Genomic DNA, 21,527 nt, shown 5'->3' with positions numbered 1-21,527 from the left:
GGAAGGCTTTTCTTATAGCCTCAGCCGATTTTCCAAGTTTATTGATTGGTTTTTCATGTTCCTATTTTTAAGGACAGCCACTTCAGAGCAAGGTGATACAATGATTTGGAGATGGGAAAGAATAATAAGAGGATTTTTTTTAGTACTAGTCAGATTTCTTTCTTTTTTTAAGCATGCCAACCAAAGATTGGGGGAAATTTCTTAGGAAGGAAAAGGGAGGGGTCTCTCCCACTGTAACCCTAGTGGTACAACTAAAATTGTTTCTGTGGTTTAAGGCAGTATCATAAGCTTAGTTTTATGACAAAAATACTCATGTGAACTCATTTATACTCCGCCCATGAAAATACTGTGGTATTTTGATTTTAGTGTCTATCTTTTCCAACATATTTGGCATCTTGTCTTTTCTACAGAAGCCTGACTTAAATGTGGCACTTTCCTTCTTTGTGGTTTCAACTTCTCACATGTTATTTAAAGATTCATTTGCTGACCATAATTAATCATATGTGGGCATGTTTAGGGCACTTCTGTCTTCTAGATAGCTACATCTTTAAAATAATCTCTGTGTGAGCTGTTGGTTACTGTCTAAGTCTACGAAGCCCAAATGAAATCAGGTGCTTGAGGAAAATACAGTATATTTGCTTTGCTTAGTAATCACACCACAAAGGAAAAACTACGTTTATTCTTATTAGAGCATGAGATGAAGAGGGTAATTATTAAAAAAATAACTTTTTCTAGGATAACCTTTCACTATTGTCATCAGCAATAGCCTCTGGCTTCCTGGTTCAATTTTAAAAAGCTTGAAAATCCATACTTATATTACTTTAACAGCAAAAAGTTCATATTATTTAAGTCTCTTCATCCATTTTCACCCTTGCTATTCCCAGTTTATCACCACATATTCCCACTTGCAGATCTTTAACAATGAAGTTAAATAGAGGGGTTCAAAGCAATTGATTATTTTTGCTTTAATACTGAGTTGTGCTACTTTGCAGGATAATTGATTGTGCAGAGCTTAGTAATGGGATTAAATGTAAAATGTACTGCCTTCAAGTCGATTCCGATTTATGGCGACCCTATGAATAGGGTTTTCATGAGGCTGAGGGGCAGTGACTGGCCCAAGGTCACCCAGTGCGCTTCATGGCTGTGTGGGGATTCGAACCCTGGTCTCCCAGGTCATAGTCCAACACCTTAACCACTACACCATACTGGCTCTCCAGTAATGGGATTACATTAGTTATAAGATTTTACAGTGCTATCACACTCTTCTCTTCTGGTGCAATCAGACTCCCCCGCACAAGCTGATCGCGCCAGAGGAGGGGAAGATCAGCTGTAGTGTGCTACAGCTGATTTTCTCCTCCTTGGGGGCGGTCAGACTCCCACACTCCAGCTGATCACGTCAGAGGAGGGGAAGATCAGCTGTAGCTTGCTACAGCTGATCTTCTCTTCTGCCGCGATCAGACTCCCGCTCGAGCTCATCATGCCCAAGGAGGCATGTAGCATCTCATAAGCACATGGGCAAGGCCAGCCATATGGGCTCAATTATATCAGAAAACTGCAAGAACTGGATCAATTTCATGTGGCTGCAGGCCTTTAAACACTACAGGAGTGACTGTACAGAAAAGTGTTGATACTGTAAACACTGAAAGGACCCTTTGGACCCTTTAACAACAACCAGGGATGTGCTTGAATTTTGCAAAATTCTAATTTGACACCGGATTTCCTTTTTATTCACTTTTTTCATCCTTGGGTTGTGCTTTTAGCAGTTTTCTGCAGCTGAAGGGGATTTTTTTTAAAAAGTCTCAAAATTATCGATATTAATAGTGATATTTTCCTCAAAATAATAATATTGATATTTACCTCAAAGTAATATTGATATTTTCAAGGAAATATTGATTTTTTAAAAAATCTATGAAAAACAATATTCATTAAAAGAAAGAGACAGAAAACTTGAGCTTCCAAGAGCTGTCCATCTACATTTGTATTTACATGTGATCCAGGGCAAGATAGGTAAAATAAGCAAACCTGTAATAAAATTGTTACTTTATGTTGACTTTTCATCAGGTTGTTGATTGATTCAAAAAGTCTTCTCATTGTTTCTTCAAATTCTGTCAGTTCTTTGCCTTCATATAGCCTGAAAGAAAAATTATTCTCATTAGGGAGTGTGACTCTCTCCCTCTCCCTCTCCCCCTCCCCCTCTCCCTCCCTCCCCCTCCCTCTCTCCCTCTCTCTCTCTCTCTCTCTCTCACACACACACACACACACAAATGGAGCTACTGAATTGTTGTTATCAGGTAGATACATAGATATGTACCTCAAAAGACACCTACCCTGTGGAATTCCCTCCCCTTGAACATTAGGCAGGCGCTATCTCTGCTATCTTTTCGGCGCCTTTTGAAGACTTTCCTCTTTCAACAAGCCTTTTAGGTTGAGACCTATCCCAGTCTGCATCTGTGTCAGAATTGTTTAATATGTTTTTAATAATGTTTTTAACCCTTTTTAAAGTTGTTTTTAAAAAAGTGTTTTTAATGGTGTCTTGTTTTAATGTGTTTTAATATTTGTTTTTATGATGTTTTAAAGTGTTTTAGTGCTTTGTTTGGTGCCCTGGGCTCCTGCTGGGAGGAAGGGCAGGATACAAATTAATTAAATGAATAGATAAATAAAAGACACACAGTGTTATTGTGCCAATTCATGGACCCAGCATATAAAATGTACTTATTTCACTCCTCCCCCCATTAATAGCATCTACAGAAACAGCGCCAGCATCAGGAGTCAGCATTGTCAGGCACCAGCTGAGGCCCGTTTCCCAGTAGGGAGTCAACTGCCAATCCGTGGAACCTTGTGGTATATTTCTAGCTGTTCATCTACACTCTTGGAATGAGCTGGCAATGAAAGGAACAAGGAGAAACAGCCACCACTACATATGCTTTCTTCTATTTCTCTGTGAGATAGTATATATTGGACTCAGAAAGAGAGGCAAGCAACTGAGCCCAGAAGTAGTGTCAGCAGCAATACTGATGTAGAGGAGAGGTGAACGTCCTTAGGGAAGGGTTCCACTGACAGCATCTTGCCTAAGACTCTTGCAAAGCCTGGAATTAGCACTGGTCTGGAATTAGGCCATTATATTTTTAAAACAAAGCTTGGATTCAAACAGATGCCCACCAAAGCATTTCTCATATATTTGATTTCTTACCCGCCCTTCACCCTAAGGTCCCAGGGCAAGTTATAATGGTTTACAATTTAATATTAAAAATATTTTTTTTAAAAATTGTAGGCATATGATGGGTCCTGCAAACATATATCTCAGGTGTCAACTGTCAGGTCAAACAGGTAATATGACTGAAACCACACAATAAAGGTACCTTTATGGGGAGGGAATTCCACAACCAAGGAGCTGCCATAGGAAATACCCTCTCCCAGGCCATCAGCACCCAAACTTCTGAAGACAATGGAACTACCAAGAGGCCCCCCTCAGCTGATCCTGAGAGGGTCTGTGGGAAGGACACCTTTCAGATATACCTGATAGTTAGGTTATTCTTCCAAGTGCCTAACCAAAATCCAATTTATTGTAATTTCTTGGTCTATAATTGATGAATGTCATTGCATTTTCATCTAATGCCTTTTTTAAGTATTACAAAACGGTTAGGGGAAATGACATGAATAGGTTACTGCCTAAGCTAAATATTCCTTTAAAAACCTCTCTTCATAGAATTTGTTTTCTAAACCATTTATCATCCTTGAAATGTTGTTTCTCACTTACTGGAATAAAATTAAATTATTCCTCCAGAGCCTTCATTTAGTTTGTGTGCAATTTCTCTGAATTTTGCTTTGTGCATATTTTTATAAATATATTGCTCATATTTTCACGCAAGCCATTGATAACAACACTTAAAAGCACCAATCCACATGTCAGTTTTATCTCAAGATGGTTAGCACCCTCACTTAGATACCATGATGGGAGTAAGTAATCATTTCATTTTCAAAGAAAGCATAGACAGATTGGTCTGCACCATAAGTCATGAGAGTCTCCCCCATTGGTCCTGTCAGTTCTTTGTTAACTTTAGCCCAAATAGGAAATTAATGGATAGAATCTAAAGTTGCACAAGCTGAATTCCACTTGCACAGTAGGACTTTTCCATCCTCCCTTGCACCCCATAACCTGTTCTGGAGAGTCCCCTGACTCTTCAAAGTCAATTTTAAGGGTGTACAGAACAGCAAGCAAGGAAATTGAAGACCAATTGCATGAGTGGAAGCCTGTTCTGATTGCACTGGATACAACCCTATTTAATTCTGTGAATATATGTGCCACCCTTCAATATCACTATTTCCAATATTTGCTGGAAAGTTGTAAGGTGGATATTCAGGATCTTAGAGATGAATGGAACAGAGAGTTAGAGTGTTGCATCCAGATCAATCAATGGAAAGTTGCTTTAGCATCCATATGCAGGGTTTCTTTAGATTTTATATTGAAATTGATCCAGGAAAAATAGGTTTTAGGTATATTGAACTCCACAGAACCTCTATAGAAAGGAATTTTATAGTTCAAATTGATATTGGTGATGTAATGCTGGAAACGCCTCTTTTAGGTATATGACATGGGCATATCCTGTGTTTCTTTTTGGTCAGAAATTATTGCTCATATCAACTTTGTCTTGGGAGAAATTCTTGACATCTGTGGATGTTCACACAACCCTTTAATATTCTTAAATTATACTAAATTATTTTTTGTAAATGGCTTAGAGGTTCTATTTACAATTTTTAAAATAAATAAACACTTCTGGGATGTGGGGATTAACAGATGGACAACTGGATTCTGCAAGCCCTTAGAGCAGCCTTTCACAACCAGTTTGCCTCCAGATGTTGTTGGACCACAACTCCCATCAGCCTCTGCCTTTGGCAATGCTGGCTGAGGCTGATGGGAGTTGTGGTCCAACAACATCTGGAGGCAAACTGGTTGGGAAAGGCTGCCTCAGAGTGATGGGTAGAGCAATCCAACTACTGGACAGCTGGTGGAGGGGGGCTTGGAAGTTGTTTAAAAACACTATATTAGAAGCTCAACTGGAGTGCATACCGCAGATCAGAAAAGGTACCGCCAGGGCCAAGAAGATGCCAGCATGGTTAACGAGCAAAGTCAAGGAAGCTCTTAGAGGCAAAAAGTCTTCCTTCAGAAAATGGAAGTCTTGTCCAAATGAAGAAAATAAAAAAGAACACAAACTCTGGCAAAAGAAATGCAAGAAGACAATAAGGGATGCTAAAAAAGAATTTGAGGAGCACATTGCTAAGAACATAAAAACCAACAACAAAAAATTCTATAAATACATTCAAAGCAGGAGACCATCTAGGGAGACAATTGGACCCTTGGATGATAAGGGAGTCAAAGGTGTACTAAAGAACGATAAGGAGATTGCAGAGAAGCTAAATGAATTCTTTGCATCTGTCTTCACAGTGGAAGATATAGGGCAGATCCCTGAACCTGAACTAACATTTGCAGGAAGGGATTCTGAGGAACTAAGACAAATAGTGGTAACGAGAGAGGAAGTTCTAAGCTTAATGGAGAATATAAAAACTGACAAATCACCGGGCCCGGATGGCATCCACCCGAGAGTTCTCAAAGAACTCAAAGGTGAAATTGCTGATCTGCTAACTAAAATATGTAACTTGTCCCTCGGGTCCTCCTCCGTGCCTGAGGACTGGAAAGTGGCAAATGTAACGCCAATCTTCAAAAAGGGATCCAGAGGGGATCCCGGAAATTACAGGCCAGTTAGCTTAACTTCTGTCCCTGGAAAACTGGTAGAAAGTATGATTAAAGCTAGATTAACTAAGCACATAGAAGAACAAGCCTTGCTGAAGCAGAGCCAGCATGGCTTCTGCAAGGGAAAGTCCTGTCTCAGTAACCTATTAGAATTCTTTGAGAGTGTCAACAAGCATATAGATAGAGGTGATCCAGTGGACATAGTGTACTTAGACTTTCAAAAAGCGTTTGACAAGGTACCTCACCAAAGGCTTCTGAGGAAGCTTAGCAGTCATGGAATAAGAGGAGAGGTCCTCTTGTGGATAAGGAATTGGTTAAGAAGCAGAAAGCAGAGAGTAGGAATAAACGGACAGTTCTCCCAATGGAGGGCTGTAGAAAGTGGAGTCCCTCAAGGATCGGTATTGGGACCTGTACTTTTCAACTTGTTCATTAATGACCTAGAATTAGGAGTGAGCAGTGAAGTGGCCAAGTTTGCTGACGACACTAAATTGTTCAGGGTTGTTAAAACAAAAAGGGATTGCGAAGAGCTCCAAAAAGACCTCTCCAAACTGAGTGAATGGGCGGAAAAATGGCAAATGCAATTCAATATCAACAAGTGTAAAATTATGCATATTGGAGCAAAAAATCTGAATTTCACATATACGCTCATGGGGTCTGAACTGGCGGTGACCGACCAGGAGAGAGACCTCGGGGTTGTGGTGGACAGCACGATGAAAATGTCGACCCAGTGTGCGGCAGCTGTGAAAAAGGCAAATTCCATGCTAGCGATAATTAGGAAAGGTATTGAAAATAAAACAGCCGATATCATAATGCCATTGTATAAATCTATGGTGCGGCCGCATTTGGAATACTGTGTACAGTTCTGGTCGCCTCATCTCAGAAAGGATATTATAGAGCTGGAAAAGGTTCAGAAGAGGGCAACCAGAATGATCAAGGGGATGGAGCGACTCCCTTACGAGGAAAGGTTGCAGCATTTGGGGCTTTTTAGTTTAGAGAAAAGGCGGGTCAGAGGAGACATGATAGAAGTGTATAAAATTATGCATGGCATTGAGAAAGTGGATAGAGAAAAGTTCTTCTCCCTCTCTCATAATACTAGAACTCGTGGACATTCAAAGAAGCTGAATGTTGGAAGATTCAGGACAGACAAAAGGAAGTACTTCTTTACTCAGCGCATAGTTAAACTATGGAATTTGCTCCCACAAGATGCAGTAATGGCCACCAGCTTGGACGGCTTTAAAAGAAGATTAGACCAATTCATGGAGGACAGGGCTATCAATGGCTACTAGCCATGATGGCTGTGCTCTGCCACCCTAGTCAGAGGCAGCATGCTTCTGAAAACCAGTTGCCGGAAGCCTCAGGAGGGGAGAGTGTTCTTGCACTCGGGTCCTGCTTGCGGGCTTCCCCCAGGCACCTGGTAGGCCACTGTGAGAACAGGATGCTGGACTAGATGGGCCACTGGCCTGATCCAGCAGGCTCTTCTTATGTTCTTATGGAGGAGGAGCCAGCGGAAAGGGCAGTGGGATCCTCCTCTCATTCAGGAGCCACCAGCCTGGCTAAACACCTTGGGAGCCATGTGCACAAGCCTGCCAGAAAGTGCCCGCTCTGGCCAAAAGGACTCCCAGGGAGTAAGTGCTCCCCATAGGCCTATATAGGATTAAAAAAAAAATTAGAGGCTGGCAGAGTTCAAGGGATATCAGGACCTGGGAGAAGGGTCTGAATATGAGAAGGATCTTGCAGAAGTCCCTCACTGCACATTTTTTAAAAAACCCTAGCACTATTAAGCCAATCTGCTCAAGATGTAAATGGTTAAACAAAAACTGATAGAAGCACATAATGCTATTATCCCCAAGCTGATCTCTTTTAAGCTCTAGGAAATGCTGCAGTGCCACAAATAATAGATTTGTGTCTTAGCAAACATTGCTGAATCTCCTGTGTTTTGTTTTGATTCTTAAAGTTATACAATCAGAATTAAGAGTATGATTTGGATTGCGGGCATGGACTGGAGGAAGGGCAAGGGTGCTATAATTAAGGAGGAAAGAGTTTTCAAATCCTCCCCCAGTACCATGGCCCCAAATAAGAAGCCCACACACAGAGCTGCATATACCATTTAAAAAACAATACCATGGGAGACCTGATCACAGATCTCCCAGTGTGACTTCTGGTTTGCCTCTGAGCCCACTTCCTTTTAGAGAAGTGTCCTCCCTGATTTATTATAGATGTCATCAGGACCTGTTGTTGTGTTATTTAAAATGTACTACTAGTAGCACTGGCTGCTGCAGCGATACCCACCACTCGTCACTATACCTTTTAGGAGATCCCAGATAATGGTAGCCCTATATACATATTAAACAAGCACACACGTAACACCACAAGTGTCTAAATTTCTAACTGCCTCAGCATTTGGCTGCCACTCATTCTATTCAGATAAAAAAGCCTATTGCATGAAACACTCAAATTCTTTCTAATCATGTTTCTTGAAGCACAATTAACGCACTCAATGTCATTCATAATTGTTTCCTCAGTAACTCCATCACTTTCCAATCCTGTGTCAAATTGAGATATTAAGAAAATCAGGCAGCAAATGTGAATTGGATTACCAGCCAGCATGAAGTAATATCGTATCTCAGCAGTATTTCCAAAAGGCAAAATCAGGATTTAGGAGGAAACGCGTAGAGCATTACAATAAATCTACACTTAGCACCAGAGCCTGTCTCTCCTCTTTTTGAAAATCAGGATTTAGCCATTCATCATCTTGTTGTATACCTTTATTGAATCAAGTATCAGCTAACATGCACTGCCTTGTTCAGAAAACTCAAAGCTTGCTAACTAACAGCAAAATAAAGGCTATTCAAATTCACATTAGATAATAATGGTTCTGCAGCCTTCATTTTATCAAGTTTATAAGCAATCATTAAAACCAATTTAATTTTCTTTATTAGCAAATTAATCTAATCGACTAGATGAGGTTGACACAAGAATGGAAATACATGCAGAGAGGTTTACTATGACAAGGAAAGGCTAAACTTTGCCCAAAGCTTACACACAAAACTTTCCTTTTCTCCCAGGCATTCTAACAGCATGTGCTAAGCTCTGACCCCAGGTCTTTTAACTTGTTTATCTGTGCTTCATGGTTTTAAACTTTGTATGCTTTTAAAAGTTGTGTATTTGTTTTAATGTTCAACGTTTTTAATTTTTGTAAACTGCCCAGAGAGCTTTGGCTATGGGGCGGTATATAAATGTAATAAATAAATAAATAAAAATAAATAAATAAAACGAAGAGCAATCCATCTGCCAGCTACAGTTGCTACCTCTGGCACCATTTACTCCCAACTAAAAGTAGAAGTTTACCCTTGCATGAAGATATGATGAAGTCAAGGATATTGTACATGTCAGACTCTCTCATGCATTATAACAGCACAAAATTGAAGCAGGATTTGTAAACAGCATCACTCACTGCACATATTTTCTGTCAGGAAAAGCCATTTTTTACTGATTATTTCAACTATACCGATATCCCATTCCAGAACTACCAGCATTGGTAATAGCATCACTTTACCATAATCCATCAGTTTCATAAACCCTTCAACAGTGTATTATTTGCATATTGCTTCATCACACTGTTGAAGCATTTATTGAATAATGACTACAAGCCCGGGTGTGTGTGTAGGAGGTCATATCTACTTAACAGATTATCAGTTTCCTAATTTAACAATGTTTATGTTTAGTACCAATTTACATTATAGTACTAGTGATCCAGAGATTGGTGGGTTCCCCTCCCACCAAAAAATTAAATGCAGAATTAAATTAGTTTTGTTCCTCCATATCTCATAGCTCTTTTACACTTACGAAAACAAACACACCTAGAGCTGTGAAACAAAACAACAGCCTGCAAGATATTTATAGAAATTTAGCCAAAAGTTATTTTATTCCAAATGCAGTGTTAAAAAAAATTGCTATGGAGATATTAGCCTCCTTCAGACTTTTTCCATGTTTTCACTAAACATGCAGAAAAGGTGAAGCAGGGCCACACTGCTGGGCCACACCACCGTTTTAGAGCAGCTTTGAATGAAGCCTGTTGAAAGTGTTGTAGAAAAATACTTTCTAAAATGTCCTGATGAATGCACATTAGAAGACTGAAATATTGAGTGAAAGAAAAAACACTGCCCCCTTGACGTATGTATGTTGAGTACAATATCTGCAAACACACAAATGGAGCTGCTGTGTGTAAAGCTGTTTGTACGTAAGTACTCCTCTGCAGACGCTGTACTGCTATCAAGGGGGTCAGGGACAGTGGTGCAGTTCTGCTCTCCCTCTCTCCACACATTTATATACACATGAAGATGTGAAGTTTGCAACCGAAGCAGTCAAACCACCCCAAACTTTCATGTGTACAAGATATGCTGAAAACACAACTGTATATAACCTCCCCAATAATATGAGTACAACATATGGTAAATGCTTAAGAAAAAGGGTGTCTGGAGGGATCCTGAGAAGTAACTCTAGAGCAGCTTTGAATGAAACCTGTTGAAAGTTTTGGGAGGTAATTTCCCCATTTTTGCAAAAAAAAAAAGTAGAAAAATACTTTCTAAAACGTCCTGGTGAATGCATATTAGAAGACCGAAATATTGACTGAAGGAGAAAACACTTTTGATAGATGGGGAGCTTGAGGAACGAAATTCCCTTTGGGGGGGGAAATGAAGCAATCACCAAAGAAGAAGATACTTTGTTACTAGAGTTGATGGCTCCTGAAAGATTTTAGCTTTTAGTTAATTTATTTATTTATTTATTTATTTAAAACTTATATACCGCCCGACTAGCAATAGCTCTCTGGGCGGTGAACATAGATACAATAAAATACAATATAATAATCTTATTAAATAATAATAAAATAATAATTTAATAATTAATAAAATAATAATTAATCTAATGGATACATGAAAAACTAAGGCTGCAAGCCAATACACACTTACCTGGGAGTAAATTTATTTATTTATTTATTGTATTTGTATACCGCCCCATAGCCGAAGCTCTCTGTGCGGTTTACAGTAACTAAAAATGTTAAAAACAAATATACAAATTTAAAATCCCATTGAACCTAATGGAGCTTAATTCTAGTAGACATGTATTGGATTGCAGCCTAAGTACCGGTAAGTTCAGTTAATTGGAAGTACCTTCTCTTTCATTTTAGAATAACAGTTCTATACTGAAACCCTCCCCAGAGGCTCCTGAAAGCATTCTAGACGCGATGGCCCTTCTGCCAGCTCCATTCCCACCAGCCTCCAACAACATAGGTTGCAATGCCCATATAAAATTCCACCTGTTTGTGAATTTTTGTAACTATAATATGATCTAAATAACTCTCAAAGTCACATCATCTAAATGGCTCTTAAAGTCACAGCAATCCTGGCTATGGCTTGCTGTGTTAATAGCTAAATATTAAGCATGGAAGGCATGGAAAACTAGGAAATCTCAAAATACTTAAACTTTGGTAGAAGAAATTCTGAATCTGGAATACAAGGAATGTATTTCTTATTTTAAATGGGCATACTAGATACTTTTGAGAAGGTGTGGAACTCGTGTGTGTGTGTGTGTGTGTGTGTGTTTAGAGTTTCAATGAAGTGTTCTATGAAGTATTGAATGGTAGACTAGGCTTGATGACTTCCTGGGATTCCTTCCTGTTCCTCTCGATCTTGAAGTTCTTAAACTTTATTCTCATTATGACATAATTTGTTCAATTACGTGTTTTGTTTTCTGCGCTATTGCTTCCCCCTATTGCATGGCAGATAGCTATTTTGTTAAAGAGTTGTTTCTTTGATTTTGTAATTCTGAATAGCAAACTTAAGGGGAGTTTCTTTGCACAATGTAGTTTTACTCCTTATTGGGAGCAGGAAAATCTTCCCTGCTATGTTCTCAGATCTATCTTTTTAATATATTTCTGACAGTTGTAATAAATGTAAAAATCAATTAAATTGTTTATAGAAGAAAGCAATGTATTAAAAAGGAGGTTCTTGCTTAAATGCAAGCCTCTACTTCTTTTGGAGCAAGTGGAGATACTATCCCAAATCCAAGACTACTTCTTGAAATGAGATGCACAAGCTTATTACATGCGTATTGGATTCTTAGACTCCCTCCTCCTCTCTGGGCCCATTTGGTGATTTTGCAAAACATGATTCTATTTTACAAATGCTGTCAACAAAGCTGATAACCTCTGCCAGTACAGTAAACTGTGCCACTGCATCACATGTCATGCTTAGTATCTGTGTCTCATATCAGCTTTCATTGACCTTGCAACCAAAATTCATCTGGAAAAAAGGAATTGGACTTCCTTTTCCTTTCATGTATTTCCAGGGCTCTTGCTATTACAACAAAACATGAGTTCACTGCCATAGTAAGTGCAACATCCATCCAATTAATCTATTCAAACAATCAAGTAGGTGAAGACACACATCTGCTCCTTCCCTCAGGAATATACTTTTTTTTAAAAAAAATCAACATTTCCGACATTCTTTAATGGTAGGTGAAAAGTGCTGAAAAAATCTCAAGAGCCAGATGAAGTTTAGCCTGAGGTTCCTCACCCTTGCCTTAGTGCTATCTCAAAAGCAATCAAAACATAATACTTACTGTGAAAACAAAGTCCTTGAACGAACTATGAACTTGAACACATATTCCAGAGCTTTCAGGGTTCTTAGTATAGGTTCACACTGTTCTCCTCTGCTGGAAGTATCCAAGTAAGTCTTCAAAACTGTCATTAATTTCCTGAAATTGGGAAAATGTTACAAAGTGGGGGAAATTATATACATGTATACGCACGTCACTAATAGGCAAAAAACCTTGCGGTTTAAGAACATATCTATAGCCCACAGATATTTCTGTCAAAGTTTGAAAAGCAGGGAAATTGGGCAGCTGTAGTAAATTCACCAGGGGAGCAGGAGACCTGACCTCCTCTCTGAGATATTGGACTGCCCTACAAATTGGTCAAAATGCAAACACAATTTGGGTCGGTGTTGCACAGTCCAATACACTTCCTGTGTAGCTTGGAAGAATTTGGTAACATAAGCCTCTGAGCATATGGTGAGTGGTGGCAACACCTGCCATCTCCAAAAACTGGAGAATTATATTTTTGTATCTTTGTTGGTATTCTTCTTACTTTGCTTCTTTCCTGTGTTACTAATGTTTCTACAGAGAATCTAAAGTAGAAGTTTTTATTGCCCTCATTATTCGTCCTAGAAATCTGTGTCAAATTTATTTTTATTAATTTCAAAGCCTTTTTATTGGTCAATGTCATATGATGGTGAAGACAGCCTTTTGTGTTTCAAACTGGAGGTTATGTTCTATTTCTATTTTGGGTGCATTGTTGAATCAGAAACTGCAGTTTGATATGAAATCAAGCTGATTACAATATGATGCTACTTCAGCAATGACTCTAGCTGTTGGAAAAAACAAATTTAGCCTGCCCAAGATGTATGTTTTCAGTCTGCTATGTTTAAAACACTTCATTTAAGGCAAGATGGGCATGGCCAATTAAAAACATAGAGAATACCTAGAATTTTGCTAGAATATATTTCACCTTCCGCTGTTGTATCTTGCGCAAACTGAGACACTCCTGATGTCCACTGGAAACTATTCTGCAGAATAGTCAGTGCCATTATCCCACAATTATTTTTGGAGTTTGTTTAGTGTAAATTTTGCAAAGTGTTGCTGTACTTCACATATTCACAGAAACAGAAGCAAAAGAAAATGATTTCCTATAGGAAACTTCATTAAAATTGCAAAGTAAATCAGACATATTTAAAATGACTACCTGAATTATATCAACTGTCCTAATAATGTTGCTTCCTCCTTGCTAAAACAAGATCAGCACAGCACATCTTCAATCTATTATTTGGGCTGATGGCAGGTGTTGCCACCACTCCCCATATGCTCAGAGGCACACGTTACCAAATTCTTCCAAGCTGCACAGGAAGTGGATTGGACTGTGAAAGACCAACCCAAATTAGGTTTGCATTTTAACAAATTTGTAGGGCAGTACAACATCTCAGAGAGGAGGTCAGGTCTCCTGCTCCCCTGGTGCATTCACTATAGCTGCCCAATTTCCCTGCTTTTTAATGTTGGATAGAAATATCTGTGGGCTATAGGTACATTCTTAAACCACAAGGATTTTTGCCGATTAGTGAATTTCCCTGCTTTTTAATCCAGGAGGTAAGAAATGGGATCCTGTCCAAGTTTGCTGAGAATGGATTGATCGCTTATTGAGTTCAATGGGATTAACTTCCCTGCAACCATGCTTAGGATAAGTGAAACTGACCACAGTGGATGGGGAAGGGAGGAGGAAGAGAAGGGAGGGGAGGAAACACAGAGGGGAGAAGGAGGATGGGAGCAGGCAGGAGGGGAATGGGAGGAGGACAGGTTTGATAATTTGCATGTTTATCGAATTCAGTGCGATTTACTCCCATGCAATCATGCTTGGGATAGGTAAAACTGACTGGGGGGGAGAGAGGGATGGAGGGAGGGACAGAGGGCTGGAGTGGGCAGGGGAGGAGGGAGAAGGAAGAGAGAGGAGAGAGCAAGGAGGGGAAAAGCAGGTCTGATCATTTGCATGCTTACTGAGTTCAATGGGATTTACTCCTATGCAATCATGGTTAGGCTAGGAAAAACTGACCATGAGGGAGGAGGAGGGGGAAGAAGGGGAAGGAGGGGATTGGAAAGGCATGGGGACGGGGAGTGAGGGGCAAAGGAAGGGGGAGGGAAGGGGCAAGAGGGAGGGGATAGGAGGGAGGAGAAGGGACGGTGGGTTTGATCATTTGCATACTTTTTGAGTTCAATGGGATTTATTTTTGTGCAATCATGTTTGAAAATGGAAATGGACTGCCTTCAAGTCGATCCCGACTTATGTTGACCCTATGAATAGGGTTTTCATGGTAAACAGTATTCAGAGGTGGTTTTCCATTGCCTTCCTCTGAGGCTGAGAGGCAGTGACTGGCCCAAGGTCACCCAGTGAGCTTCATGGCTGTGTGGAGATTCCAACCCTGGTCATAGTCCAACACTGACCTGGGGGAGGGGAGGAGATTGGGTGGGTGGGCACTGGGCAGAAGGGAAACCCCTTTCCTTTCCAAAAGGAAAACATTGTGAACAGTATCATTGCTTTTCAGCCTTTCCCCCACCTTTTTATTCTACAGCAGGCACATGTAGCCTACCACCCAAATTTTAACCAAAGTTTCCCTGGACACATCCACACCAGGCCTTTATTTCACTTTGGACAGTCACGGCTTCTCTCAAAGAATCCTGGGAAGTGTAGTTAGTGAAAGGTGCTCAGAGTTGCTAGGAGACACCCTGTTCCCCTCACAGAGCTTCAATCAGAGTGGCTGACTGTTAAACCAGTCTAGTGGAATAGGAGTCTCCTCTCAACACCCTTCACAAACTACACTTCCCAGGATTATTTGAGGAAAGCCATGACTGTCTCAAGTGAAATCAAAGTGTGGTGTGTGTGTGGCCCCCTGATTAGCCAAGCCCAGCAGCTGTGTGTGTGGCTTTTAGAACACTGACAGTTGGTTCTTACTGAGCATGCCCAGCATTATCATTGAGTTCCAGCCAAAATTTCTTAAATTAATTAAAAATCAGCCAGGCATTTTTTTTAACTTTTAAGCTGCAGAAGATGAAGGTCAGAGTATGGGGCAAGGTCAGTAATAGGATTACAAGTACTCTGTGAACATGGCTGATTTTTAATGAATTATGAGAACTCTGACAGAAAAAAGTTCAAAAGGTTCGGGGGAGAGTTCTCTCTTTTTAGACTTTGAACTCTGTATTCTCTCTGACTGTTTTGTGTTTCGCCATGAAAATTTAGAGGGTTGTTAAGCAAGCGTTTCTGAGTTCAGGACTGTAAGTTTTGTAAGGTTTTGAGCTTGTGGGAAGCATCAGAATGGCATGGGGGTTATTTTCAATTTAACATTGCAGAATGTGAAAAATCCACACAGGCTATAGTATACAGCCACTCTCGTGGCTGTATAATATACACACAGAGAGAAACAAACTATGTAACAAGGCAGAGTTGCTTTTATTACTTTATAATTCAGCTACAAATATTACACAGTTCAACAGGCAAAAAACTACAGTAGCATGACCCTTTATTTCCCATTATTATTTCTATCTATCACACAGGATGGTTTTGGACAGTGGCCATAGTCATTGCACTGAATAATATCACTAGTACAGTGTAAGGTTGGGAATTCTTTGAGCCAAATAATCTGCACCAAAGCAGTACTTTGGGTTGCGGTATTTAAAGGTTTTTGCTCTGTGTGGACTATTTTGGCAAGGACTGGAATGATTATAATGATGGTCATGATGAAGACAAACTGTACCTGAAAGACACTGACTCAAAGCTATAGGTCAAACATGAAATTGTAAATGAAACAATATTTTCTGCATGCTCCATTCTCCGAGTGGTTTAACAGTCGGTCCTTCTTCCCAGAGAATTCTGGGAATTGTAGCTCTATGAGGGGAATAGGGGGTCTCCTAACAACTCTCAGCACCCTTCACAAATTACACTTCTCAGAATTCTTTGGGGGAAGCCACAGCTGTTTAAAGTGGAATAATAGCAGAATAAATGTATAAGGCAAAAGTGGTCATAATGTCTTCTTGTCTGCTTTGTGGGTGTCATTTCCTTCAATTCTTTTCTTGAAAATGAAATATGAATAAAAACTCTAAATCAACAAAAGCAAACAGAATAATGGCTGGAGGTGAGAGCTGACCAGTCATTTTTCCTGTCCTTTATTGAGACCTGAAGATCCATACTGTTCTAAAAGTCCTCACTGAGGTGGGTAGTTCAAGCCAGCTAAATTGATCAGTAGATTGTTGGGAGCTGCCTTAATGCATTTTGTTTTAATGCATTTCATAAGCAATAAGAGGAATGCTGAATAGATGTAAATGAGTCTGGTTTCATGTCACCTATAGTGAATCTTATGTTGTGGATAAGTTTTTCCAACAAGGCACACTTTATCATACCATCTGTTCACAGGAAATTTGTCCATCGCTTTTCAGAAATATGACATTTTCCAAGATCAGTATGGACATCTATTAATGTTTATATGTTAATTCAGTAACAATGTTTATATATATTTCCATATTGATCTTTGGGAAGGAGCGTATTGTCCCCTCTAATGATTGACAGCAGCTCCCCAAAGCTTGGGGAAGCTGTCATTTCCAACTTGACTACCCAAGACTTTTATGTGGAGATATCAGGGACTGAGCCAGAGACCTTCTGCATACAAAGTATATGTTCTATACATCATATTTCCCATTAATGATGCAAATTACCAACTTACTTGTAGGCTAAAGTTGCGCTGAAGTGTTGCTGTATATAAGCCTCAAGTACAGTATTGAAATGCTGAAATTTCCTATCTGCAATGAGTCCTATTATATATATCTGTAACAGATTAATAGGATTACTTTTTTTTCACACCAAAGTCACTTATTTTTTTAAAAGCCACTGTTTAAAAAGTGACAATTTACACTGAACTCCTTAAAAAAATTATATTGGGTATTTTGTGAATTAGCTAAATAAAGTACTATATCTATTAGCTAAAGTCAAATGTTTCTTCTGCAGGGATGTAACACATCTGTATTATCAATTCTAAAGCCTGTTAAGTTCTGAGTAGTGTCTTGTTCTTACAGTTAATTGTTTGATAAAACAGAGCCCATATATTGAACTTAAATAGCAGAGAGCAAATGCATCATGTATATCTATTTGCAGTATTTGGTCAGGTATCCTTACCAATGCGTCGAAGACAAGAATGTCATATGCATCACTATGAGAATGTTCCATCATGATATTAAACAGGGCATCTAAAGTATCTTGGAGAAACTAAAAAAAGGGGGAGGGAATAAAAAGAATGAGCAAACATTTTACTAGCTTTGGCACCATGACAGGAGTAAGATTCTTTGAGAAACATTTTTATTCCTTTAGGAAGAAAATTTTACCTAGCCCCAGGAAAAGTGTTTCATGCCTCAAAGGATCCATCTTGTCACCTGGAGCTTCACCACATCTTTGAAGAATTATTTTGTTATCATAGCAGACATTTGACTCAAACAAGCACAGCAGTGATTTAAAAAAAAATGTAATGCTAAGGACTGCCTACACATTGGGATGAATAGAACATTTCCTCTTTCTTAAGTGGGAAGTCTATTGCATTACCTGTGAATGCTCAAGGCTGTACTGCAACACAGGTTCTTACATTACAGAGCCTTTAAAGCCATGGTCCACAAATGTTTTTAACGGCGAGACACTATGAATGAGGAGCAGGCAGTGGTAAGATGTATCCTTCCAATCCAAAGTGGTCTCACAGTATGCCCATTTGTCGTGCTCATCATGATAGTTAAAACTCAAATGCAGGGGAAGAAAAATGGTATCTCTCCTCTCATTAGTATGTCTGGCCTCAGTTTTCAGCATCACCTGGATCCTAGCCAAGTGGGAAAGACAGAGTGGGGCATGCCAACAAGAACAGGGCTCCTCCTTCCTGTCACACCAGCTCAGGTCTCTCTCTCCCCTCCATGTTTTATCAAAAGATCAGATGAGAAGAAGGAAGGGTAGGTGAAGAGGGCTTGCATCACTCTTTCAGCAGGCGAGAATCAGTCATTGGGCTGCTAGTTGCCAATCACAATCCCAGCCTTCCCAACCTGGTACCCTCTGAATGTTCTCAAACTACAATTCCCATAAGCCCCAGCCTGTACATTGTATATAGTACTAATACAGAGAATGCCAAAAAATCTTATTTGCCTAATGAACTCTTTCCACTGCATATTGTTAATGATATAGGTGTCATAAGAACAATTTTAAAGCACCAATGTGCCAAATAAACTATTATAATTAGGAGATAAATTGATCCTTTACAAAAAGAAGAAGCTACAAGCTAACACAGGGACAACTGTGAACTTGCTGCACAAGCAACATTTCCAAGAAAAACAAAGGAATATAAAAATTAGTCCTGCTACAGAAAAAAAAAGTTTTAACTTAAATTCAATTCAAGGAAAGATTAAGACACATTGATACAGTGCTTATTTATAGAGCCCAGAAGTAGGGTTTTCAAGTTCAGAAACACACTAAATGGATGTTCTAGAGTACCTGGGCCAACTAAGTTTATTTTTAACCCCATTAAATAGAAGTTTGCACCCAAATAAATGAAGGTTTATAATCTTGCCCTCTTCCTCGGTGCTCCTAGTATGACTGCTTTGTGTAACATCTTACCTGGTGCAGTTCTGGAGAACTGCGACACATAGATAAACCACAACATATTCAAATTTTAACAATAAACACAAGTATTTTCCAAGAAGAGCTACACTTGTGTTCAGACATGAATGTAATTTTCATGTACATTAACAGGAAAGGGAAAGGTGACTGCTGGCCTGCAGGTACCTCAGTTGTCCTTGGGGCAGGTCTCATTCAGACCTTGAAGGAGGAACACAGGCAGCTCCCTCTTCAGCCTCTTCCTCTGCTGATTGTGTACTGCTAGACCAGGTGGAATTAAAAAAAATTATCTCTCAGCTTTCCTGATGACCTACTCATGCCTGTTTCATCTGCTTATGTTGCTGTGGAGCCTGCATCCAGACTGGATGAAATATCCCACCTTTCAGTGGCCTCTAGAAAGCATCTAAGGCCAGTATTATCATTCTGTATTGAATGTAGAGTGAGCATCTGGGTTGATTCTGTGGGCAATGATATATTAGCACATAACTTTGAATAACTTTGTAGGTTATAGCTATGATTTCCAGGGATGAATAGGATCATGAGGGGAAAAAACCTATATCCTGGTGGGGCCAAACAGAGTAGATCTGCTCAGGAAATGTAGCTAGTTGAAACATAGAAAGCTGCTTTATATTAAGTCAGATCTTTGGTCCATCTAGCTCAGTATTGTCTGCATTGATTGGTAGTGGCTCTCCAGGGTTTCAGACAGAGGAATTTCCCAGCCCTATCTAAAAATCCTGGGATTTGAACCTGGGACCTTCTGCATGCAAAGCATGTGTTGGAACACCACTGGCTGATGGCCCTTCCCCAAAGAAACCATCAAGACTGATGCCTTGGGAAAAGACAACAAAACTGTATTATTAAAGGCAGAGGAATGTGGTCTCAGCATTGAGTGAAAGCAATTTCCTGAGCCATTCTCAAGGGATTAGTCTGCTTCCCTCAGCACAACAGAAGTGTTAGCAACTGAGAAAGAAACACGGTGATGAAATTACCAATATTTCCTACCTAAATTTTGGGAAGAATTTGAGGAACAGTACTGGGCTCCCTAATTGTCTGCCTAGGAAATATTTACCCATTGAGGAACCAAGGACTGCATACTGCAATATACCAAGGCCTTTTATAAAAACTGGTCCTTTTCAAATTGAACTATATATAGCGAAGACACTTAAAGATGGACCAATAAGAATGTACTAATATTTCAAATTCCCCACAATATTGTGGGCATTGTCAGTTGTTACAGGGACCATGACAGATGCTCTATAACAACAAAAAAAGAGGATGATAGCCCCTGGGGAAGGAGAAAGGCTATCTTCCCCTACTCATCCACAGTATCTAACTTTTTTTAAAGTCCCCAGCCTCAAATTACACCACTACTGTGGCTTTAAAAGCATAACTGAATAAGATATACCTTCACAATTTCTTCCCCATCCACAATCTTCAGTTTTTCTAAGTTTTCCTGCAAGAGCTCTGGCTTCATACGCCACTTCAAAAGGCCCAGTAAACCCACTGCAGAGAAGAACAGAAATACATTCACACAGAGAAGAGACAGACTACCTTTCAAGTACAACATAAAAATCCTGGTCAGAAGCTTATACTCTTACCATTTTGAGTTAGTTTGGTTGAACAAATAAGTGTTGAAATAGCAAAGGAATCTCTTGAGCTAACTGAGAGGCCTCCAACACTGCTTGAACTCCGACTTAAGGTTGAGCCTTTAAAGTCCACATGATGACGTGAAGAAGGGAGACTCAAGTAAGCACTGGCATCTTCCATTTTCTTACTATCACCCTTGAAAACAAGGCATTTGTGAGATTCACTGGAATGAGCTAAATTCACACACAACTGTGATAACTTTGCTGCACTCCACCACATCAGCAGCTCTTTAAAAAAGCAATATTGTTTTAAAGATTTGATTGAGACATATTAAAACCCCAAGAAAATAGGTGCAATGTTTATCCCCAAATAGCATTCCTCCCCATATTGCAATCCACTTTTGAAACTCAATGAGGATATGTCAAATGAAGGGAGATCTACTGTTGGTAAAGAAAAGAGACCACAACTGCATGTACCTAAGTCCACTGGATCAAAGCCATTTTCCCTTAAATTCTTCTCAGTATGTTTATGTAGTTGCTATAGAGGGGAGGAGGTATACAGATAAATAGCCTGCCATAGTCAATATTTATTGATATATGAAAAAGTTTGTTATGTTAAAATGAAGCTATCATGGTTTTTAAAATTAGTTAAAGCATTTTTACCCTGCTCTTCAGTCAAAAAGGCTGCCAGAGAGACTCTCACATCAGGATAAATAAAAAACCAATGCAGTCCTAGACCACTAGTGGAGAGCATGTGACCAGTAGTATAGTGGCAAATTCAGACTGTCCCTTCATGATAGTCGCAGGCACCACCACCCCTTTTTCCTGCAAGGTTGAGAATGAGATCCTTGTTAATGCCTTTTCCCACAACAACATATGTCCCTTGGAGCCAATAACCATGTAAGGGGAGAGTGTTAGCTACTGAGAAGAGTCTTTTCAGTGTCTGACTCACCTC

The 21,527-nt window shown here is 39.6% G+C and overlaps 1 protein-coding gene across 2 annotated transcripts in view; it reads right to left on the bottom strand.

Moving 5' to 3' along the window:
* DOCK2 (dedicator of cytokinesis 2) overlaps window positions 1–21,527 on the bottom strand; it is a 459,036-nt gene that overhangs the window by 377,361 nt on the left and 60,148 nt on the right. For both annotated transcript variants that reach the window (XM_061616811.1, XM_061616812.1), the window contains exons 18-23: window positions 20,585–20,768; window positions 20,392–20,489; window positions 17,517–17,606; window positions 17,068–17,168; window positions 12,371–12,505; window positions 2,023–2,131 (exon numbers count right to left, since the gene is read on the bottom strand). In XM_061616811.1, the coding sequence (XP_061472795.1) occupies window positions 2,023–2,131; window positions 12,371–12,505; window positions 17,068–17,168; window positions 17,517–17,606; window positions 20,392–20,489; window positions 20,585–20,768 (717 nt within the window). The remainder of the gene's footprint in view (window positions 1–2,022; window positions 2,132–12,370; window positions 12,506–17,067; window positions 17,169–17,516; window positions 17,607–20,391; window positions 20,490–20,584; window positions 20,769–21,527) is intronic.

This window comes from Rhineura floridana, chromosome 3, assembly GCF_030035675.1.
Source record: "Rhineura floridana isolate rRhiFlo1 chromosome 3, rRhiFlo1.hap2, whole genome shotgun sequence".
Classification (NCBI taxonomy): domain Eukaryota; kingdom Metazoa; phylum Chordata; class Lepidosauria; order Squamata; family Rhineuridae; genus Rhineura; species Rhineura floridana.
This window is presented reverse-complemented; position numbering and strand designations above follow the sequence as displayed.